Here is a 21,263-nt window from a genome sequence, read left to right as displayed (position 1 = left end):
GCCGAGGGACCCCTCTCACTCCGCAGATGCCCTTCGAGCCATGTCACCACCCCAGGGGTGGCCAGCCAGGGAGAGTCCATGGGATGTTGGCTCCAGGGCATGTCTGGCCCAGTCCTGCCCCACTGGCCACCTTCTAATTAATTTCCTTTCAATGTGCACGAATCCGTGCATCAGGTCTCTCTTTAGTTATATTTCCTGTGCTACACTTTGCATCCCCATGACTAGTCTGTGACTACCAGTCTGTATTTCTCAATCCTGTCACCTTTTTCACCCAGTCCCCCAATTCCCCTTCCATCTGGCAACCATCAGTCTGTTCTCTGTATCTATGAGTCTGTTTCTGTATTGTTTGTTTGCTTGTATTCTTTAGATTCCACATATAAGGAAATCATATGGTATTTGTCTTTCTGTGACTGACTTATATGCAACAGCATAGCTGGATCTGAAGGGTATTATGCTAAGTGAAAATAAGTATTCTTGATCAAATAGCTCTTAAGTTATATGTGCTTATACTGTACATTAAGACAAATGGTAATTTTAAAGTTATTTCATTATAGTCATTTAACTTGGCTTTTTAAATGAATTTCTTCTATAAGCTTCCTTATATTTATGAGTTTTTTTAAAATAATGATTTTACATAAATTTTCAATAATAATAATAATTTTTTTCCTACTTAAGAGCCATAGAAAAGAAACCAAGAAAGTTATTGGCCAGCTTCCACTTCATACTATAAAACATGGAGAAAAGGTAATATTTTTGTGGTTTGTGTTTTCTGTTTTGTTTTTGGTTTAGACTAGACTATATGTCTGTCTGTGTGTCTAAGTAAGCCTTTCCAGTCTACTATATTCACAGTGTCGAGCGCATGAAGTTTTAACTGGTTGAGTGAATACTAACTCATTTTATATGTGTTCATTTTAGAGCAAGGTTGTCAGAAATAATTCGGTTGCATATGTGATGAGCTTTTCAGACCTAGGGTAGCCACTAGCCATACACAGCTACTTGAATTAAATTAAACCTAAAATTCAGTTCTTTCGCCACACTAGCTACATTCCAATGCTCCATTAGCCACAGTGGCTGGTAGCTACCACCCTGGACAGTGGTAGTATGTCCATCATTGCAAAACCTCTTCCTGGTGGTCAGACTTAGGTGACGCTAAAGAAGATAAAGAAGCTAAAGTCCCTACCACAGACCCTTGGAAATTTAAATTCATCTTTTTTGAAGCTGAGACTGTTTATTCTCTCAAATACCTTGGATATGTATTCTCTCAAATTCCTTGGATATGTGAAGAAAGGGAGAAACGATGTTTTTAAAAGTACTTTTTTACAAAAGAAAACATTTTTACATGGCCAACCTGAGACTTAACAGGACAAAATCATACCTCAGTTGAACCATTTTTTAGAATAGGACAGATCCGGGATCTAGAACCTCAAATTTTGGAGGGTAGATTCCTTAAAAGGAAAACATTTGCTAACACAACAGTGTTCATTCTTTTAATAGTCCATTTTTTGTGCCATGAAATGTTGATAACTATGTTGACATAGCTGTAGGTTTGTTCAGTTTTGATCTTCATTTTATCTCACTAAGTTGAGACTCAATCTATTTCACCCTCTAGTCTCGCCTTAAAAAACAAACAAACTGTACTTGTGGTATTTATTTCTTCCTCAGACCTACTTAAAGAATCAAAACAGAAATAACACATTAAATTATAGACCTTTGGTTTGAAAACTTTGGAATCTGATATTAATGGTTTATGTGATGTCTTTCATATTAAGATACTAGAGGCCTGGTGCATGAAATTCGTGCACTCAGTGGGGGTTGTCCCTCAGCCCGGCCTGTGCCCTCTCGAAGTCTGGGAGCCGTCAGGGGATGTCCGACTGACAGCTTAGGTGGGAGCGGGCCTAAGCCGTCAGTCAGACATCCTTAGCACTGCCGCGGAGGCAGGAGAGGCTCCCACCACTGCTGCTGCGCTCGCCAGCCATGAACCTGGCTTGTGACTGGGTGGCACTCCTCCTATGGGAGTGCACTGACCACCAGGGGGCAGCTCCTACATCAGTGCACGTCATAGCGACTGGTCGACCAGTCGACTGCCCCCCTGGTGGTCAGTGCACGTCATAGCGAGCAGTTGAGCGGCCTTAGCATACCATTAGCATATTACACTTTGATTGGTTGAATGGATGACTGGACACATAGCATATTAGGCTTTTATTATATAGAATTCCTGGAATTGTATTGTTGGCTGCCATTCCTTCCCTAAAGCCTTCACATTGTGGTAGCAGTTGAGTTTTAATAGTTTGTGCAAGGGCTCTTACAGATGTACATCTTAAAGGTTAAGGTTGGCCTCCAGTTTATAAAGCAAGGTCCTTGGGGAGAACGTCTCCAGTGGTGAAGGCCTGTGACAGCCACGCCCTTGGTGCAGCCAGTGACCCAACGGGCACAAGGTCTCGTGTGCCTCCTGCACTAGGTCTTCCACTCTCTGTGGCAGGATTTCTCACCCTTAAGTGAGAAGACAGATTATTATGTATAATTTACTGAGTTGAGACTTTGAGAACATAAGTAAATTGATAGTATCCTGTTTCTATACAGAACATTTTGGAAAATATACTCCAAGGATTGGTTTTTGAAAGTTGTCAAAATAGTGGTTTAGAAAAGAGGGTCCATATAAGTGGCCCATGAGATATACAAATGAATTTTTTGACAATTTTATGTTTTAAACTTGTATGCAAAAATGTTTAAATAGATTTATATATACATATATACACATACACATACACACACACATATACACTGAGTGGCCAGATTATTATGATCTCTGAACACATAATAATCTGGCCACTTAGTGTATATCCTATATAATAAAAGGCTAGTATGCAAATTGTCCCTTCAACCAGCAGGCAGGCCGGCCAACAGCCCATGTCCCCTACCCCTGGCCAGGCTGGCCGGACCCCACCCATGCACGAATTCATGCACTGGGCCTCTAAAATATATATATATAGCCAAAACTGGTTTGGCTCGGTGGATAGAGCGTCGGCCTGCAGACTGAAGGGTCCTGGGTTCGATTCCGGTCAAGGGCATGTACCTTGGTTGCGGGCACATCCCCAGTGGGAGGTGTGCAGGAGGCAGCTGATCGATGTTTCTCTCTCATCGATGTTTCTAGCTGTCTATCCCTCTCCCTTCCTCTCTGTAAAATATCAATAAAATATATTTTAAAAATATACACACACACACACACACACACACACACACACACACACACTGAGTGGCCAGATTATTATGCATTCAGAGATCATAATAATCTGGCCACTCAATGTATATACACACACACATTCTGTGTAATAAAAGACTAATTTTCAGATTATCCCCTCGAGAATTCAATCGCTCGCTATGACGAGTGCTGACCACCGGGGGGTGGCGCAGAACAAAGGAAGGCCCTGGCCAGCAGCCAGGGCAAGGAAGGCGCTGATCGGCCCTGATCACCAGCCAGGCCTAGGGAGAGGGAGAGAGAGAGAGAGAGGAAACACTGATTTGTTGTTCCACTTATTTATTCATTCATTGGTTGCTTCTTGTATGTGCCTGACCCCTGACTGGGGATCGAACCCTCAACTTAGCGTACTGGGACAACACTCTAACCAACAGAGCTGCCTGGCCAGGGTCTTCTTAAATCTACATCTTGTTCAGTTCTGGAGGCTAGTGTTCGTTTTCTAACTTTTCTTTTCTTGTGGACTCAGTCACAGTAATGTATACGTTTTTAAGTCATTAGAGACTTTAAAAATGATTTCATCATCTTGCATGGCATATGATAAATAGTAAGTGATATTTACTTTAGTTGTGACATAATTTTAAGTGTTGCTATAAAGTTCATTTTAATATAGTCTTTGATAACCATATCTACATATAAATCAGGTTTTTTTTAATTTTTTGGGTTTTTTTAAATATATTTTATTGATATTTTACAGAGAGGAAGGGAGAGGGATAGAGAGCTAGAAACATCAATGAGAGAGAAACATCGATCAGCTGCCTCCTGCACACCTCCCACTGGGGATGTGCCCGCAACCAAGGTACATGCCCTTGACCGGAATCAAACCTGGGACCCTTCAGTCCGCAGGCCGACGCTCTATCCACTGAGCTAAACCGGTTTCAGCCATATAAATCAGTTTTTATTGCTTATTTGTTAACAAGTGATATACATGGCTAAATGTATTTTAAAATAATTACGGTCTAACCGAATTCCATACAATTAACTTGCCAAAGTCGCAGCCACCTGACTGATCGGTGATTCCTGAATCCTCGTCCCAAAAGCTTGGGAATAAGCATCTCCGTCTCCTTGGTCTTTCTGGGTCAGAGGGTCATCCAGCCCCACCTGCTTTGGTTGATGGGATGAGGCCAGGTGGGTAGACCCTGAGGGACCCGGGAAAGTGTCGGGTAGTAAGGTTGACTCATGGATTCTTAGAAGTGGAAATGTCAAAAGACAGCTCCTCCCCTGCAATTTGTGTTTCTTTTACCTTTGTTAACTTGATAGGTGAAAAATTGGTGACATTTCAATGTGTAATTCTTTCATCACTGCTGAGGCATTTCCAGAGTCAGCCATTTGCACCTCCTCTTGCAGATTGACTGTTTAGCAACCTCTCATGACCGTGCTCTAGTTTTTCTTTCTGGTGATTCCAGAAAACAAGCAGCCTGCTGGATATTCTTCCTCTTTGTAGACTTTCCTACAATAATTAATTTTATCATAGTAAAGCAGGTATTTGCATTTTAAAGCCCTTAAAACATGAACACTTTAAAAAATGAAAACCATGAACACTAGCCTAGTACCGTGGTCGGCAAACCGCGGCTCACGAGCCACATGCAGCTCTTTGGCCCCTTAAGTGTGGCTCTTCCACAAAATACCACAGCCTGGGCGAGTCTATTTTGAAGAAGTGGCATTAGAAGAAGTTTAAGTTTAAAAAATTTGGCTCTCAAAAGAAATTACAATCGTTGTACTGTTGGTATTTGGCTCTGTTGACTAATGAGTTTGCCGACCACTGGCCCTAGTATATAAACGCTGTTTGCGTCTGATTAGATAGACAGTGACTTTTTTTATCTTTTCAGCCAAATTCTTTAAATATGCTCTTGATAGTGGTAAAAAGGAAGTGCCAAGTAGAAATGGTTTGTTTAGTTTCAGGCTGTACCCAAGTAACACTGAACTGGAATCCATCCCAGTTACCCAGGGTGCAGTGAGCTGTCCCAGGACGTGCTGCTGTGCCCAGGTTAGTAAATCCTCCTCTTTTCACAGGGAATCGACGTTGACGCTGAGAACTGTGCCGTGTGCATTGAGAATTTTAAGGTGAAGGATGTTATCAGAATCCTGCCATGCAAGTATGTTCTTTTACCTCCTGATTCACGACTTAAATGAATCCGGCTTCCGGGCCCGCAGGAGTCTCGTGTCTCTAGGACATGAACACCTAGCTGTCACGATGCCTCGTGGCCTCCTCCTCTAGAAAAGACGGTTCCCTGTATCCTGTAGCGTTAAAATGCTTGGCTCAGGAGTCTGGGGGGAGACCTGGGAGACCCCTGCTGTGTCTTTGTCATGGATTGGCTCTTTCAGGGGTGCTGTGTAAGGAGAGGGAGCTGCAGCCTGACAGGCGAGGCCCTGGCCTGGTGCAGGGATGGGGTGGCAGGAGGAGGGGAGATCAGCGCTTTGCTGTTGCCTGCACCCTGGGCTTGGGTTCCTCTGGGGGTTGCATGCGGTAAATATCCCCCCTTACTCTACGTACATTAGGGCTGGATTGTTTTTAGCAACAGAAAGTTATGTTTCCTTTTTAATAATGGGATATTTGATGCCTCTTTTTAAAAATTGCTTTGTTAGCAGAAGGGTGTGCAAAATTTATATGTTCAGGTGTGACCAGTTTTAATTATAGTTCACAGCTATTAGAAGCAAGTCAGGAGTTCATACAGGTGGGGTCAAAGTAGGCTTACAGTGTGAGTATGAGAAACACAGAGTTTATTCTTGTTATTATTTATTAATTATTGAAGCATTTCCCATGATGAACTGTAACCCATCATACTTATGCCCCACCCTGTATATAATTACATTTGCTTTATGTTTGCAAAGTATTTTAATATATAAACAAGTATTTTATAATACATTAAGTTCTCAATAATTGTAGAGGAAATGAATATCAGAATAACAAAATAAAAGTTTCCTCAATAAAGATGTATAACTTAAATCTATAGGCATTTACAGGGGGTTGGTGCAATGGGTACTTAATGAATTGGAGTCAGTATTATATATTGCCCATGTCCTCTAGAAAATTTAAAATAATTTTTAAATGTATTTGTATTGATTTCAGAGAGAAAGGGAGAGGGAGAGAGAGAAACATCAATGATGAGACAGTCATTGGTTGGCTGCCTCCTGCACACCCCCTACTGGAGACATGTGCCCTTGACCAGAATCGGACACGGGACCCTGCCGTCCACAGGCGGTGCTCTATCCACTGAGACACACTGGCTAGGGCTAGAAAGTTATTAAAATAGAAAGGTATTTTAACTCTAGGCTGGTTTAGGACAAGTCTTCACAGAGAAGCAAGCTAAGGCTGATCTCATGTTATGTGTAGCAACAGGTACATCCTGACAGTGGAGCTGCAGTTTTTACCTGACCCCCCATAAGCAAACGTGTGACGTGCACACATTTCCTCGTCTCTTTCTGAGATTCTTGGGGGTTTTGACTTTTTCCTCCATTTTCTCTGGTGCTTTATTGAATGGCTTTTCCAGTGTGGCCAATGTGTTTTTTAAGTTTTTGTAAAAATAATTCCTTTGGGTGAGTCAGTTTCAAATTGAGGCTGGAAAGGTCAGAAGAGAGGCTGGACTAGAGGGTGTGTGAGGGCTACTGTTTCTAACCACACCAGCAGGCTGTGCAGGTGCCCAGCTCCTGTCTGTGTGCCCAGCTCTGCTGCAGGCACATATATGTGTGCTCCTCTCAGGGCCTTGGTGCAGGTGCCAGGAAGTTTGGGACAGGTGCAGAGGCACAGCGTCAGGTCATAGTGCTGGTATTTGAGCCCAGCCTGTCTGATCCAACACTGTACTCTTAACTCCTCACCTTCATCACATAAGAGCCAACTAAGACAAGTCAGTAAAAGAAAAAAATGTGCATGCGATTTATTTTTATTCTGAAAGTGATGTGTTTGTTACAGAAAATGTTTTTTAAGCCTGCAACCCAAAGATGATTTGTTAATATTTTGCTGTATTTCCATTTGAGTCATTTTATAGACAGATATAAGATGCTATCAGTTTGGTATTAGTTTACTACTAGTTTACTGTTGGTTTACTTATGCCTCATTTGTTTCCAAAGGGCTTCAAAAACACACAAAAATACAACCTAGCATAATGTGAAAGTAAACCATGATATTTTTTGTGGCATAAAAGGGAAATTTCTCTGTAAGATTCTGTTTAACATGGAAAATAGACTAGGTAAGAACTTAGGCTAAGTGAATAGACTAGAGTGTTGTTTGCATTATTTTAAAAATATTTTTTTATTGATCTCAAAGAGGAAAGGAGAGGGAGGGAGAAAGACCAATGATGAGAAAGAATCATTGATTGGCTGCATCCTGCACACCCCCTACTGGGATTGAGCCCACAACCCAGGCATATGCCCTGACCAGGAATTGAATCGTGACCTCCTGGTTCGTAGGTCAATGCTCAACCACTGAGCCATGCTGGTTGGGTGGGAAGTTATTTAATTGTAATGAGAAGATAAGTTGTTAGAATGTGTTGTTTCCTTGATAAGATGTAAGCGTTGCTTGTAAAACATTAACACAACTTACTTTTTCAGGCATATTTTTCATAGAATGTGCATTGACCCATGGCTTTCTGATCACCACACGTGTCCAATGTGTAAGCTCGATGTCATCAAAGCCCTGGGATACTGGGTTTGTTGCCTTTTGTTTATATTCAATCTTTGCCCCATGCTTCCTGAGGGATGCAGTGTCATTACTGACCAGAGGCCAGAGGGACTGACTACAGACTCCTTCTCTGAAGAAATTTTCCTCTTCGTTAAAAATGAATTCTTAAGATATTCCAAAAAAAAGGAGTGACCTAAATTTGTGATTGTAGAAGAATACGCTCTGTTTCCTCAGAAAGCTGGGAATTGCTGGAAGCAGTGTATTTGGGAAAATGCACTGCAGCGTGTATGTGCTGGCCAGTCCCAGATGAACAAGGCTTAGAAAAGGTTTCCAGTGGGAGGAGCCACAGACATCCTATGGCTTCAGGTGCACGTCCTGCGGGGGAGGAAGCCAAAGCCAGGGCTTCCTGATAGCCGTTCTTCCGAGTCCGGGGCCAGAGTCAAGTCCTGTCAGGGAGTGGTCCTGCTTTGACTTTGCTCCCTCAGCGTGGTCCTTAGAGGATCATAGGGCCTTCCTCAGAGAGCAGGCCTCAGGGCATAGGAAACGAGCAGGTCACGTGCCATTAGCTGCTGGATGCATGCACGCCGTTGCAGTGGCCTCACAGCTTCTAGGATAAGTACTGCAATATCTCTGTTTTGCTCATTAGAAACTCAGGTTTAGGAGATGCTAAGTAGCTCACCCAGGACACAGCTAGTTAATGGGGAGTCAGCTTTCAGAAGCAAGTTTCCTCAATTCCAGGGTCCAAGCTCTTAACTACTGTTCTACCCAAAAGTGGGCAAATAGAGGGAAGAAAACAGATTTTTCTGGCTTGTCCTATTTTTTATTGTTTTTAGAGTCTTTATATAATCAAATCAGTGTTTCCAAATATTCTTGATTTGACAGTCATTAGTTTTGAGATAAAGATCTTTGAAAGAAATAATATAAAATGTTTTTTTTTTCTTCTTGCTAGACATATTTTTAGAGTTGGGTTTTTTTTGCCAACTTTCTATTTTCCAAGTAACATAAACAAAAACCTGATACCTATTATTTAAAGTAATTTCATAAGATAAAAAGATATTTTAACGTCCAAAATGCAAAATGAACAAACAAGATATCTCCTGACAAAGACTGAGCCTCTCAATTGAACACATAGAATTTTAGGAGAAACTCACATTGCTGATGGGGTGATACTAGTCCAACTGCATAAAAAGACGCCGCTCACTGACACAACAGTGTTTCACGTGATCAGGACACTGCTCTGCTGCGTGTAAAGATGCCTAGAGGGAGGCAGTCTGTGTTTGGCGTTTTCTCATCTTGTAACTTCGCTTATCTGCCAAAGGTGGTTAAGAGACCACTACCTGAATAGCCAGCATAATTCTCTATGAATCACGTATTTCAGGTGTGAGATCTGGAATGCCCGCGCTTAGGTACACGTACACAGAAGGGTCAGCATTCAAGGACAGCTCTCAGGGCATTAAATCTCTAGAACTGTTCTCTAGGATTCCTAACATTCGTTTATTCAGAGTTTTTAATGATGATGCCTCTGTTCAGCATGTCGTCACCTGCTTTCCTAGGAACTTGCTTATCCCCTCTGCTCTGGCGAGAGGCTGTGCTGTCGGAGATAGCAGGGACACGGAGCCCAGCAGAGTGGCCTCCTCCCTTCCCTTCCTCAGATGCACTCTGACGCTCATTTCAAGTAACTTACTTTATGAGTCAGTGATTTTTTACCTGCTTTGCATTTCTAAAAATTGGTATAAAAGTGATTTCACTGACAATTAGTATTGAGACTTTAATCCTCATGAGTTTTAGTTTTGGAAATTCATATATTAAAAGTCAAGTTTCTTCATTTTACATCAGGTTGGGTTGCTTTCTTAGAATGTTAATGTCAGAAAGCTAGACTCTGTGTCCCCAGGAAGCTTACTTTCTTTTTAAAGAACAGAAGCCTGTAGTAACTTTAAATCAAACTAAGTCGTTAACTTGTCTTGCCTTTAATTTTTCAAATCTTTTGACAAGTATGCCATTTCCTTTAGGTCATTGGCCCCTCCAGTGTTGGGTAGCCTTGACACGCTCTCATGTAGCAGCTGTAACTAGTGTACTAGTTGTTGTTTACAAGGAAATGTCCACAGCCTAGAGCAGCCACTGTCCATCACGCAGACCACAGGTGGTCTTTGGGTTAGCACCTGGCACCACTATTCTCATTGACTCAGCAAGCATTTATCAGAGGGCAGCAGTCTAGGGGCTGGACCTCAACTGGGCCCTGGGGAGACAGGGATGAATAAGACACAGCCCTTCCACTCTGTGTGGACTGGTGGGGCGAGGGCATCACCCAGACCCAGCAGGACAAAGAGGTCCCCGGAGCACCGGGGGAGCGGGACCACTGCCAAGTGCAGCGGGGAGGGACGGGGAGCAGTTTCTCTGAGGGGCACCTGGCTGGGTGTCAAAGGGTTTGTGGACCGATGAGTAACTATCTTGCAGACTGTGAACATGTGGGGTTTAAGACTGGCAGGTAGCAGAGTTTTGCAGGTACTTAGAGAAATGTCTGGGAAATGATAAGAATGAGCTCAGCGGGTCTGGACAGTAAGGCAGTCAGCAGGGTTTGGCGTGAGGTATCAGGAGTCATGTTCTGAGGTTTTCACTACTGAGAGCAGCCATGTGCCATGGGGTACTCAGGAGGTGGGTTCAAGAACACAGGTGGAGCTGCAGGCCAGCAGGCCCTCAGCCCTGAGAGCCCAGACAGGAGTGGAGTGGAGGGAGTCCAGGGTTGTCACTCAAAGCACAAGGTGACAGTTTCAGCCAAGGCTCACATAAACCCGCCGTCACCCTCACTTCATTGCCACTTACCCAGCAGTTTCATCCAATCACAGCACAGCTTCGACTCTGGCATCAGTCAAACAAGGTCTCTGGATAGCCCCCAAGTTGAGACTTAAATGTAGTAATCATTCTAGAGTCTTGGTCCTCACTTTCGTTATTTTATTTTCTTTAAAGCAGCAAATGGGAGGAGGGGAAGTTAGAAGCAAATTGACAGCTGATGTTTTTAAGTGAACCCAAGTCCAGTGTAGGCCCTGTCCAGGGCTCTGTGAACAGCTGCAGTGAGGGGCGGGGCGGGAGTGGGCCAGGCCGGGAGTGGCCGCAGCTGGCAGCCGGCTGGTCCCCATCATCTGTTCCAGAAGGCAGGAAAGTGTGTGTAATAAAGCTTCACTTCCTGGCAACAAATAATAAAAAAGGTGGTGTTGCTTGTATCAGGGGAAAATGGTGGTTAGAATAAAAATGGCCAGATCTTGGGAAGCTGCTTTTTGAGAAGTAATTCACTGTCTGATGATGCTAAATAAAGTAGATATTGTGTGCTTTTTGCTATATTCTGTGTATAAGTAAACATTTATGAACAAAATACGATAAATGTGTGAACAAAAGGTGATAAATAAGCTTTGATTGTTTGACTTAGAAAATACATTTCCTTTTTTTCTAACTCCCAAGGGAGAGCTTGAGGATGCCCAGGAGATGCCCGCTGCTGAGGCAGCCCCGGGGGGTGCTGTGGCTGCAAGTGTGAGTGTTACTGTTCGCAACGAAGACAGAAGTGTCAGGAGCCCCTCCCCGTCGCCCTCCACCAGTGACCCTGCGCCACAGTGCAGTGGGTATCCTAAGGAAGATGCAGGGGAAAACATAGCCTTACTCGGTGAGTAGCTTGCAGATTTCAAAACAAGCTGACATTATTGGGTACTGAAAAAGAAGAAATAACATGAAATGCAGAAAAACTAAAGGAAAAATGAAAACCATCATCTCACACCTGGAAATACTACTTTAACATTTTGATAAATACATTTTTGAAGGTTTTTTGTGTGTTTGATGATGGGGAGAATGTCATTTATATGCTACTAGGTAACCTGTTTTTTTTCTCTTAGTGTATGAATATGTTTCTGTATGAGCAGAAATATAATTTTGTACAGATGCATAGTCTTATATTTTGGATTTACTCGAGTACTTTCTTCAAGCCACACCCTGTGTGTGGCTTTTGTTAGTACGTAACACCTTCATACCACTTACCTAATTTGTTTTCTGTCATTCTTATTGATAAAATAGAGTGAATTGCATTTTTTTTAAAGATTTTTTTATTGATTTTTAGAGAGAGAGGAAGGGAAGGGAAGAAGGGGAAGAGAGAGAAACATCAGCATGAGAGCAAAATATTGATTGGCTGCCTCCTGCACAGGATCGAACTAGCAACCTTTCAGTGCACGGGACAGCACCCTGTCAGCTGAGCCACACCGTCCAGGGCTGAATTGCATTTTTTTATTATTCATGAGATTACTTTCTTTTCATATTTGTCAGTCATTTGTTTCTTTTATGAGTTGTCCCTTTCATTCTTAGCTTTTCTATAGAGAAACTAATCTTTCATACTGATTCTAAGCACTTCGGTCTTTGTCATATGTATTAAATATCACCCCCTTCCCCCAATTTCTGTATACTTTGACTTTCTGAGGTATTTTTCTTAGATACAAAATTTAAAATTATATCTAATATTTGTGGTTTTGTACTTTACATTTAAATCTTTAATCCACATAATTTAAGGGGAGATTGAGCTAACATTTTCCCCAAAATGTTTAACCAATTATCCTAATATTGTTTAGTGAATAGCAATTATTTATGAACAACATGTTTTGATATTTGCAAGGCAATGCAAATTCCTTCATCTTCATTCTTTTTTTTTTTTTTTAATTTCTGGCCTTTTCTGTATTTTTTAAGGTTAATGTTGACTCTGATAACTGTTTCCTTCATATTGGGGCCCTGCTGGCAGGACTGAGCCCTGGTAGTGATCGCATGGAGGGTAACGACCTGGCTGAAGTTAATCTTCCTTCTGTGTACTTGCCTCCTGAATTGGACCTAAGTGACTGTATTTCTTTTTCTCATTTTAGTATTATACACTTTCTTTATCTTTAAAGTATAAATACGTACACAAAATGTAAATAAATACAAGGAATTCACTAAATGCCACCATTAACAATTACTGTGTAAATAAAACTTGTAAGCAGAGTAAGTACTTGAAATAAGTTTTCATTACTTTGCGACTCTCTGCTTTATTTAACCACATTTGGAGAAAAAAAGGAATAAGCTTTTTTCTTGCCAGATTTCTCTTCCAAGGGGTGCACTAGCCCTTCAGCCTCTTGAGACTGACCATACTGGCAGCTTAAATACTGTAAATCTCTGTCTGCCCTTGAACCTCCCATTTGGGCAATATGGGGTTCCTCACATAGTTAGTATAGGACAGTTTTTCTTTTGGTCAAAGTATATTTTCAATTAAAACATAACTTTTCCTATAGTCCTCAAGATGATATGAAACGTAATGTGATGTTTCATTTGTTTGCCATATATAATTTCTCGCTGTGTCTTTTAGCCCAGGTCTATATTGTATTAGTTAAGTGCTACTAGAAGATAACAGTAACTAGCATAGTTCTCTCAAGTCTTAGAGCATAGTCATAGTTTTTACTGATTTCATTTGCATTGATGACCTTCATATAATGTTACTGGTTTGAGTATATTTGACTTTAAAGGTTAGGTAGCATTTTCAAAAGGGTATTTTTGAGTCCTGTGACTTCAGAATAACGGTTTTCATGGTAGCTTAGGAACTCACGCTATTTTTATCTAGAAAAGTCATCGTTTTAGAGTCCATACTGTTGGAGGGAATAATCCTAAAGGATATAATAATGGAATAATTTATCTTCATAAAACCATATGGTTTATTTTGAGTCATTTCCTTTTTAAAAAATGTTTTTATTAATTTCAGAGAGGAAGAAGGAGGGAGAGATAGAAACATCAATGATGAGAATCATTGATTAGTTGCCTCCTGCTCAACCTACTGGAGGTTGAGCCCGCAAGCTGGGCATGTGCCCTTGACTGGGAATTGAGCCTTGACCTCCTGGTTCATAGGTCAATGCTCAACCACTGAGCCATATAGGCCAGGCACTTTGTTTGGAGAAGATAAAATTATTTTGTATTTCCATAAGCATATTCAAACAGCAGAGATTGGTATAAAAGAGGCATAAAACATGTAAGTTAGTGTTGGAAAATCAGATTTTAATTTACATTAACTAATTGACACAGTTCTCAGAAAACAAAGTCTGACCTCTGGTTGAAAAACTGATTTTTGTATTGAATTCATATTATTTTGGTGTCAAAGCAGTGTTTAAAATATGAATTCCCAAATGTAGTAAAATTCATTAATTAGAACTTTACTGCTTCACAACGTTTAAAAACAAAAGTTAAATAGAAGTTTTTAAAAGTTTTAGGGAAACAGAGACAGAAGCCTAGCCCTTTTAAAAATATCGTTTGCTTACTAACAGTATAACTGGAGTAGAAGTGAGCTTCTTGGTGCTTTGAATGAACACGGGAGCATTTGTGTGATTCTGTGCCAAGCAGTGCCTCTTACTCTTTTGATAGGTTAAATAAAGTTACAGCATTCTACCCGTCACATTGATCTTCCTTGGTTCCACTTAATGAAGTTCTACTATGTGCATTTCATTCTGTGTGTTGGGTTCACCTACACTAATAAAAGAGAATATGCAAATTGACCGTACTTCTGTGATGCCCACCAGCCAATCAGGAGTGAGTATTCAAATTAACCCAACAAAGATGGTGGGTTAATTTGCATACATAGGCACGAAGTGAAGACTGAAGGCTCCGGCCCGAGTGAAGACTGAATACTGAAGCGGCTTGGCTTCTCCGCTGCAGCCAGAGCGAAGGCCTGGGTCTCGGAGGAAAACCGGTGCCAGCAGCCAGAGTGAAGGAAAGCCTATTGCACGAATCTTTGTGCAATGGGCCTCTAGTCTATATATATAAAAGGCTGAGCGACCGTCTGACAGGCTGGTAGGTATGACGTGCACTGACCACCAGGGGGCAGACGCTCAACGCAGGAGCTGCCAAGCTACAGTGACTTGGCAGCGGCGGTTCTAGGGTGATGCACCCTGGAACCAGAGAGAGGGAGCCCGATTCCACCTTCGGCCGTGGGTTATGTTGTTGCTGGGGCACTGTCAGCCCCGAATCTGGTTTACTGCCAACCTGTGGTGCCCGCCGACGCCCTTTGAGCAGTGGCACCGCCCCAGGTGCAGCCAGCCAGGGTGGAATCACGGGAGGTTGGTTCCAGGGTGTGTTAGGCCTGTCTCGCCCAGTCCCGCCCTAACGGCCACCTTCTAATTAATTTCCTTTCAATGTGCCCGAATCTGTTCACTGGGCCACTAGTCTTCTAATAAACATCAGGAAGAAAATTTGACTTTTTAAAAAATTGCATTGTAAAAGTATTTCATTTGTTGGAACATTTAAGTAAACAGTACTTTCATTATTTTTTAAAAAATATATATTTTATTGATTTTTTACAGAGAGGAAGGGAGAGGGATAGAGAGTTAGAAACATCAATCAGCTGCCTCCTGCACACTTCCCACTGGGGATGTGCCCGCAACCAAGGTTCGTGCCCTTGACCGGAATCAAACCTGGGTCCTTTCAGTCCGCAGGCTGACGCTCTATCCACTGAGCCAAACCGGTTTCGGCTCATTATTTTATTTAAAGTAAAATGGCTTTTTGTACTATTGCAATTTATTTGGAAAATTACTTTGTAATAAAAATGTAAATGGTAAATATATATTCATATATAAAATTTACAACATTTATTCTCATTTTCCTCTTCAGGCATAATATTATACACAATGGTATATTATAAAAGCAGAAAGTAAAACTTTAGCCCTAGCCGATTTGGCTCAGTGGATAGAGCGTCAGCCTGCCGAGGGAAGGGTCCAGGGATTTGATTCCAGTCAAGGGGCGGGTACCTGGGTTGCAGGCTCCTCCTCAGCCCAGGCCCTGGTCGGGGCTTGTGCAGGAAGCAACCAATCAATGTGTTTCTCTCTCATCGATATTTCACTCAGTCTTTCCCATTCTCTTCTACTCTCTCTCAAAATCAATGGAAAAATATCCTCGGTGAAGATTTAAAAAGAAAAGAAAGTAAAACTTTAAGTTTTCCTAGTCTAGGCAGTATTGATAATCAATATTGCAAGTAAATGATGTATTTTGCTTATCAAATCCCAAACCTTTTAATTTTAGCATCTATATTCTTTTTTTTATTCAGGTGATTTTGAGAATACACTTATTACAGCTGAGACAGTGTAACAAGGAAAGCAGCAACAGGAGAGCCTGGGCGGGCTGTTGTCAGCTCACTGGGAAGTCATAGAAAAGGGGGCCTTGGGGACAGGTTTAGGGGGTGAGTCTGGGATGAGCTGTCATTGCTCAGCCCTTCACTGGTTGCAGGTCTCATGGGGTCCTTAGAGTTTAGGAGATGCATGCCTGTTGGGGAAGAAGAGGGAGAAGGGAAAGACAGGGCTGCTCTGTGGAGGGAGAGGGCCAGCATCCATATTCTTAAGAAACTTTGAAAGGGAAGTATTTACTTGATTAAAACCTTTGTAGAATGTAAAAGACTTGGAATACCTACCCGTGTTTAGACTTTAATTTGAGAAGATAAACTGGAAAGTGTTTGAATGATAGTGTTTGTTCTAGTCTTAATGAATACCAAGTGATTTCTAAATAAATCGTGCTGCAATGAAAAAACTTTTCCTGGCCTGTTCAACATTTTTTTAAAACAAATTTTTATTGATTTCAGAGAGGAAGGGAGAGGGAGAGATGGAAACATCAGTGATGAGAAAGAATCATTAATTGGCTGCCTCCTGCACGCCCCACACTGGGGATCGAGCCCACAATCTAGGCATGTGCCCTTGACCAGAATCGAACCCAGAACCCTTCAGTCCACAGCCCATGCTCTATCCACTGAGCCAAACCAGCTAAGGCTGCTCTACATTTTTAGATTAATCTTAAAATCATTTTGCCAAGTAAAAGTAATTCCCATCAGAATTTTTACTGTCTTTGAATTATTCTATAAATCATTGCTGCTCTGGTTTAAAATTTGCCATCCTAGAAGAGGAAGTATAGTGAATCAGTTTTTCCATTTTTCCACATTTAGGATCTGTGAGGCAAGGATAGAAATATCAGAGCTTAAGTGTTAAATCAGTACTAGAGGAGGGAAGGCTGCTTTGTGGCAGAAAGGAAGGCTGTTCAGAGGATGCGGAAGTGGGGAGCTTGATCTGTTGGGGGCATTCTTCTAACCAGCTCTGCCCTCCTGCTGGGCCGACACCACCCTTACAGGCAGCGCTTCCCTTATCCAAGCTCCTGCCTTAGGCATGCAGTGTCTGCTCCCACAGCTGCTGTGGCTGCTGTCACTGCCGGCTGTCTGCGGGAGGAAAGGGAATTGCTTCTCTAATACTTGGTCACCCTTGAGATACTTAGAGGAAACTTTTATCCTGACTACACAGCCTTCAAAAGCCTCCAGGGTTCTCTTCATTCTTGTTACTTTTAGTGCATTAGTTTGTCAGCATCTTTCCCAAATGCCCTCTTAAAATGAAGGTGGTTTCAAATAACAGAAATAAAGGTGTGGGAAGAAGCAGATTACAGAATAACAAAGGCAGACACTCCCTGGAGAAGTCGTTTCCTGGTTGGTTAGTGCTCCTTCGTCCTGGTGACCTGCACTTAGCTCTACTGCAGTGAGTTAAAGTATTTGTTCCCCTGTGTCTAAGGAGGTGTTCTGTATCTGTAAGAACCTTGTGTGCTGCAGTTACTTTTTTCTCCTTGTCTTAGTAACATCAGCCTGTTAGGGTTTGAATACCAGATTCTCTTCCAAGGTGCTCACTCTCTGAGCTTCCCTTCCTCGTCTGTAAAATGGGGGTGATGGCATGTATAGTGTGTCCACCTCATTGGGTCAACATATATTGCCCAGCAGATGCTTGCTGGTTTCATAGGCGGGGCATCATCGTCTTTGCCACCAAAGCCACTTGATTTACTTTAGAAAACACTCACCAGCTCAGGCTGCATCGTTCTGTAGCCCCACGCTGACCGCAGACCTGCCGCCCACCCAGGCTGGCACTGGGAGATCTTGCTGCGTGAGGAAGGCGTTTATAGACTTTTCCTGTCTGAAATGGGTTGCCACATTGTATTTTAAATTTTCTGTAATTTGTTTGAATTAGTCTCTAAATGAGTAACTGTTTTTAATTGAAGTCAGAATGTGCCTGATGACTGATGTTGGCCTTTGTTGTTTGTTGCAGAGACCGGCAGGAGCGACCCTCAGGGCGGAGGACCTGTCTCCTTGCTCGGCCACTGACAGCGGCCCGGGTGGAGCTCTGAACTAAAGGACATTTTATTTTTTTTACTTTAGCACATAGTTTATATATTTGAAAATAATGTACCTTTTGATGAATTATTTTACCTTTCATGGTCTGATTTGATATACAAAGGGCTAAATATTTTATTCTTAAAGAGACTTTGATTACTGTTCATATATTTATCTACTGAAGTATATCATTTACAATAAATAACATGTTGTTTTAGATTGTTTATGAGGAGATGGCTAGGAAGACACGCTAGTGTCAGTGTTTCTAAATACTAGGCGAGCTCCTATGGTACTGCATGAGTGAGGCTAATTCCGTCTCGCAAGGGTGGTTTTAGACTCAGCATGCTGAATTTAGATAAGTTGGAGTGGAATTGTGTAATTAAATCCCATAAATCTACCGCATCAGTTTTCCCTGGAAGAAAGGTGTTTTTAGAACATTATACTTGTAAATGAAATGAGAGGAATCTACACCTTGGTATTATATAGAGATATTTCACTTTTTCATTGTTGTATTACCCAATTTCTTGTGACACTTTGATGGGAAGTTTGCTCATTTTTTTTCAACAATTAAAAATGCTCAGAATCTGTGTTTCTGTAAATATTGGGTTCCCCGTTGCCTGTGTGGAAAAGCGATTAGACAGCAACCGGTTTTCTTTGTAAATGATGAATACAATATATTGGTTCGAACAACAACTGATATTTAAAATTGTAAGGGTGAAAGGTGGAGAATTTTTTATTGTTGTAACAAAATAAACAATTAACCAGTTTCCTGATTAATTTTAAAGCAAACTAGTAACCAACCATGCCCTTGTTTAATCAGCTACCCTTTTTACTTTTGTTTGCTGTTCTTACTTGTAGGTGAAAGGAGCAGCAAATAAAAAGCATTTGGAGACTTAAGGTCCATAAAGTGATTAAATAAACACACACACACCCTGCTCTTCTATCACTTGTTGGAGGTGGAAGTTGAAGATAAGGGAGAGTTATTTTGTGTGGGTAAAAAATGTTTAGTAAGAAAATATATTTTAAAAAATTTAAAAGAATTTATTCTTATATCTATCTAAATCTAAGGTTTATAGATACCTTATTTTCTTCAAACTATTTACCACTCATAGTGAATTGAAGTACTTGGTGAGTGAACAGTTTTTCTAAAGTAAACTTTGGCCAGATGCAGCTTGAGAAGCTACTAAAATAGAAAATTTGTCTCATTTGAGCTCTCATTTAAACAGACAGCCTCAAAGTAAGTTTCTGTAATAGTCATTATCTTTAAAATCTGCCTTCTCTGGTTCATGATGATTAGGAAAGTATGCCCTTGATTCTATAACAAGTAGATTGTTTGCTTCTTTGTATTTGAAGAAGCTTCCTAGAACCCTGGTTGGTGTGGTTCAGTTGGTTGAGCATGGTCCAAAGGGTCGCTGGTTCAATTCCTGGTCAGGTACCTTCCCAGGATGCAGGCTTGATCCTGCTTCTTGGTGAGAGAAGTGCAGGAGGAGGCTGAACGATGTTTCACTCTCCCATCAATGTTTCTCTCCCTCTCCCTTTCTCTCTCAAAATCATTTTTTAAAATTTTTAAAAAGAAAGAAATGAACATACTAGGGAGAAATGATTTAACAATTTTTCCCAGTAGTCAATGAGGCTGACTTTTAAAAGAATATGATTTCATAATCAGGTGTCAGATACAACTTTCCTTAATTCAAGTTTGAACACTAAATTATAAATAGAAAAGATTGTGAGAACTGTAGTCTCATCTCTTTAATAGAAGGAAAAAAGATGAACTCTTCAGTACTTCAAAAGGAAAAAGGGTCCTTTGGTAGGCAGTTTAATAAATATGAAGTCAGAAACTACCAGAATTTTGGCTGAAACATCAAGTTGATAGACTAGCCCTGGCCAGGTAGCCCAGTTGGTTGGAGCATAGACCGGCACACCAAAAGGTTGCGGATTCAATTCCCCGGGGGTGGGGGGGCTTCCATGTTTCTCTCTCAAAATCAATAAAAACATGTCCTCGGGTGTGGATTAAAAAGAATGCTGGGAATATGGGGATGTAATTGAAGAAAGGGTATACTAAATCAGGTCGTTGGGTTATGTCAGTGTGATCATTTCCTAACAGTGGGCCTTTGCAAATAATGTATAAAGTGTTACCTTTGAAATTTCGCAGGCAGCCTGTGAAGGAGGCAGTCCAGGCCCCTGCCGCCCCTAAGCTGCGCGGAGCATGGAAGCAGCACGTCAGGTGAGGTTCTTCCGCGTGCGGGGAGAGCGGGGCGGGGCGGGCTCAGGAGCGGCTGTGTTTCTGGGAACAGCCTCCGCGGTTACTGAGGAGTGATGACAGGAAAGGCCGAATTGCAGTGCTCCGCCAGCAGTTTGCTCTCTGCGGGCCACGATGACAAAACCTCCTGAAGCGAACATGGTCTGACCTCAGTAGCAGGACGGAAGCCTCAGGCTTGGGCGAGCTTTCCGAGAAGGGCTGCCAAGGGCTCCGATGGTTTTAAGATAAAATAATGACTCTTGGACAGCACTAGCCCTAAATGAGGACTAAATACCTCTCTGTGTGCTTACGCTGTACTTGCTGAAGCGTAACAGTAACAGAAGCTCGAGAACTGGTGTGTGCCATCTGGAGGAAGGACAGGGTGACCAGTCCCCCGTTCCCAGAGCTCCGTTGAGCAGCAGTTTCTTTGGAGCGCATTGCAGGGCCTCTGCGCCGTGGAGAGGGCTCACGCAGCAGGCGCCGGTCCCTGGCTGGAACTCGGGACTGTGCTGGTGGAAAGCAAAGTCTTCAGACTCAGTGTACACCTGCTTTGCGGTGTACAGAGCAGGATGTGGCCTGAAGCAAAGCTAGTCTCATAGCATAAGACACGTTGTGCTTCTGTGATATAACCAATTAGAAAACCACCCTCACCTTTCCTACTTAATTTTTGAAGTTTTAAAAACAAGGATTTCATTTTCAAAAACACTGATGTGTATTGTGAAAGTGAAATTTCTACAATGTCAACATACAGCTAGAAATTGACTTATTCTAACGAGTATGAAGCTGTGAGTTGAGAATGGCATTTGCATTCATTTAAAATTAATGTGAGACAAGAGCCAGCCCGTTCACGCAGCTGAGCTTCAGCTTGTGCATGTGGCTGCTGAGGGCCTGGCACCCCTGCTCAGCCGAGGGCAGTGCCTGCGTCTCAGGCTGTGGGGCTGCTTTCTGAGCATCTTGGTTTGTTCCTGAGAACAGCAGTGACTTC

The 21,263-nt window shown here is 42.0% G+C and overlaps 1 protein-coding gene across 4 annotated transcripts in view; it reads left to right on the top strand.

Moving 5' to 3' along the window:
* Positions 1-21,263, top strand: part of RNF149 (ring finger protein 149) — a 38,590-nt gene that overhangs the window by 16,470 nt on the left and 857 nt on the right. Inside the window, exons 3-8 of one of the 4 annotated variants that reach the window (XM_080683463.1) lie at positions 676-744; positions 5,267-5,349; positions 7,802-7,898; positions 11,325-11,523; positions 17,975-19,028; positions 20,192-20,263. In XM_080683463.1, the coding sequence (XP_080539589.1) occupies positions 676-744; positions 5,267-5,349; positions 7,802-7,898; positions 11,325-11,523; positions 17,975-18,030 (504 nt within the window). In that variant the 3' untranslated portion in view covers positions 18,031-19,028; positions 20,192-20,263. Of the gene's footprint in view, positions 1-675; positions 745-5,266; positions 5,350-7,801; positions 7,899-11,324; positions 11,524-12,587; positions 12,882-17,974; positions 20,264-21,263 lie in introns of those variants that run through there. The other 3 variants (XM_080683462.1, XM_080683464.1, XM_080683465.1) reach the window with 3 other exon arrangements.

This window comes from Plecotus auritus, assembly GCF_963455305.1.
Source record: "Plecotus auritus genome assembly, chromosome: 8".
In the NCBI taxonomy this organism is placed as follows: domain Eukaryota; kingdom Metazoa; phylum Chordata; class Mammalia; order Chiroptera; family Vespertilionidae; genus Plecotus; species Plecotus auritus.
This window is presented reverse-complemented; position numbering and strand designations above follow the sequence as displayed.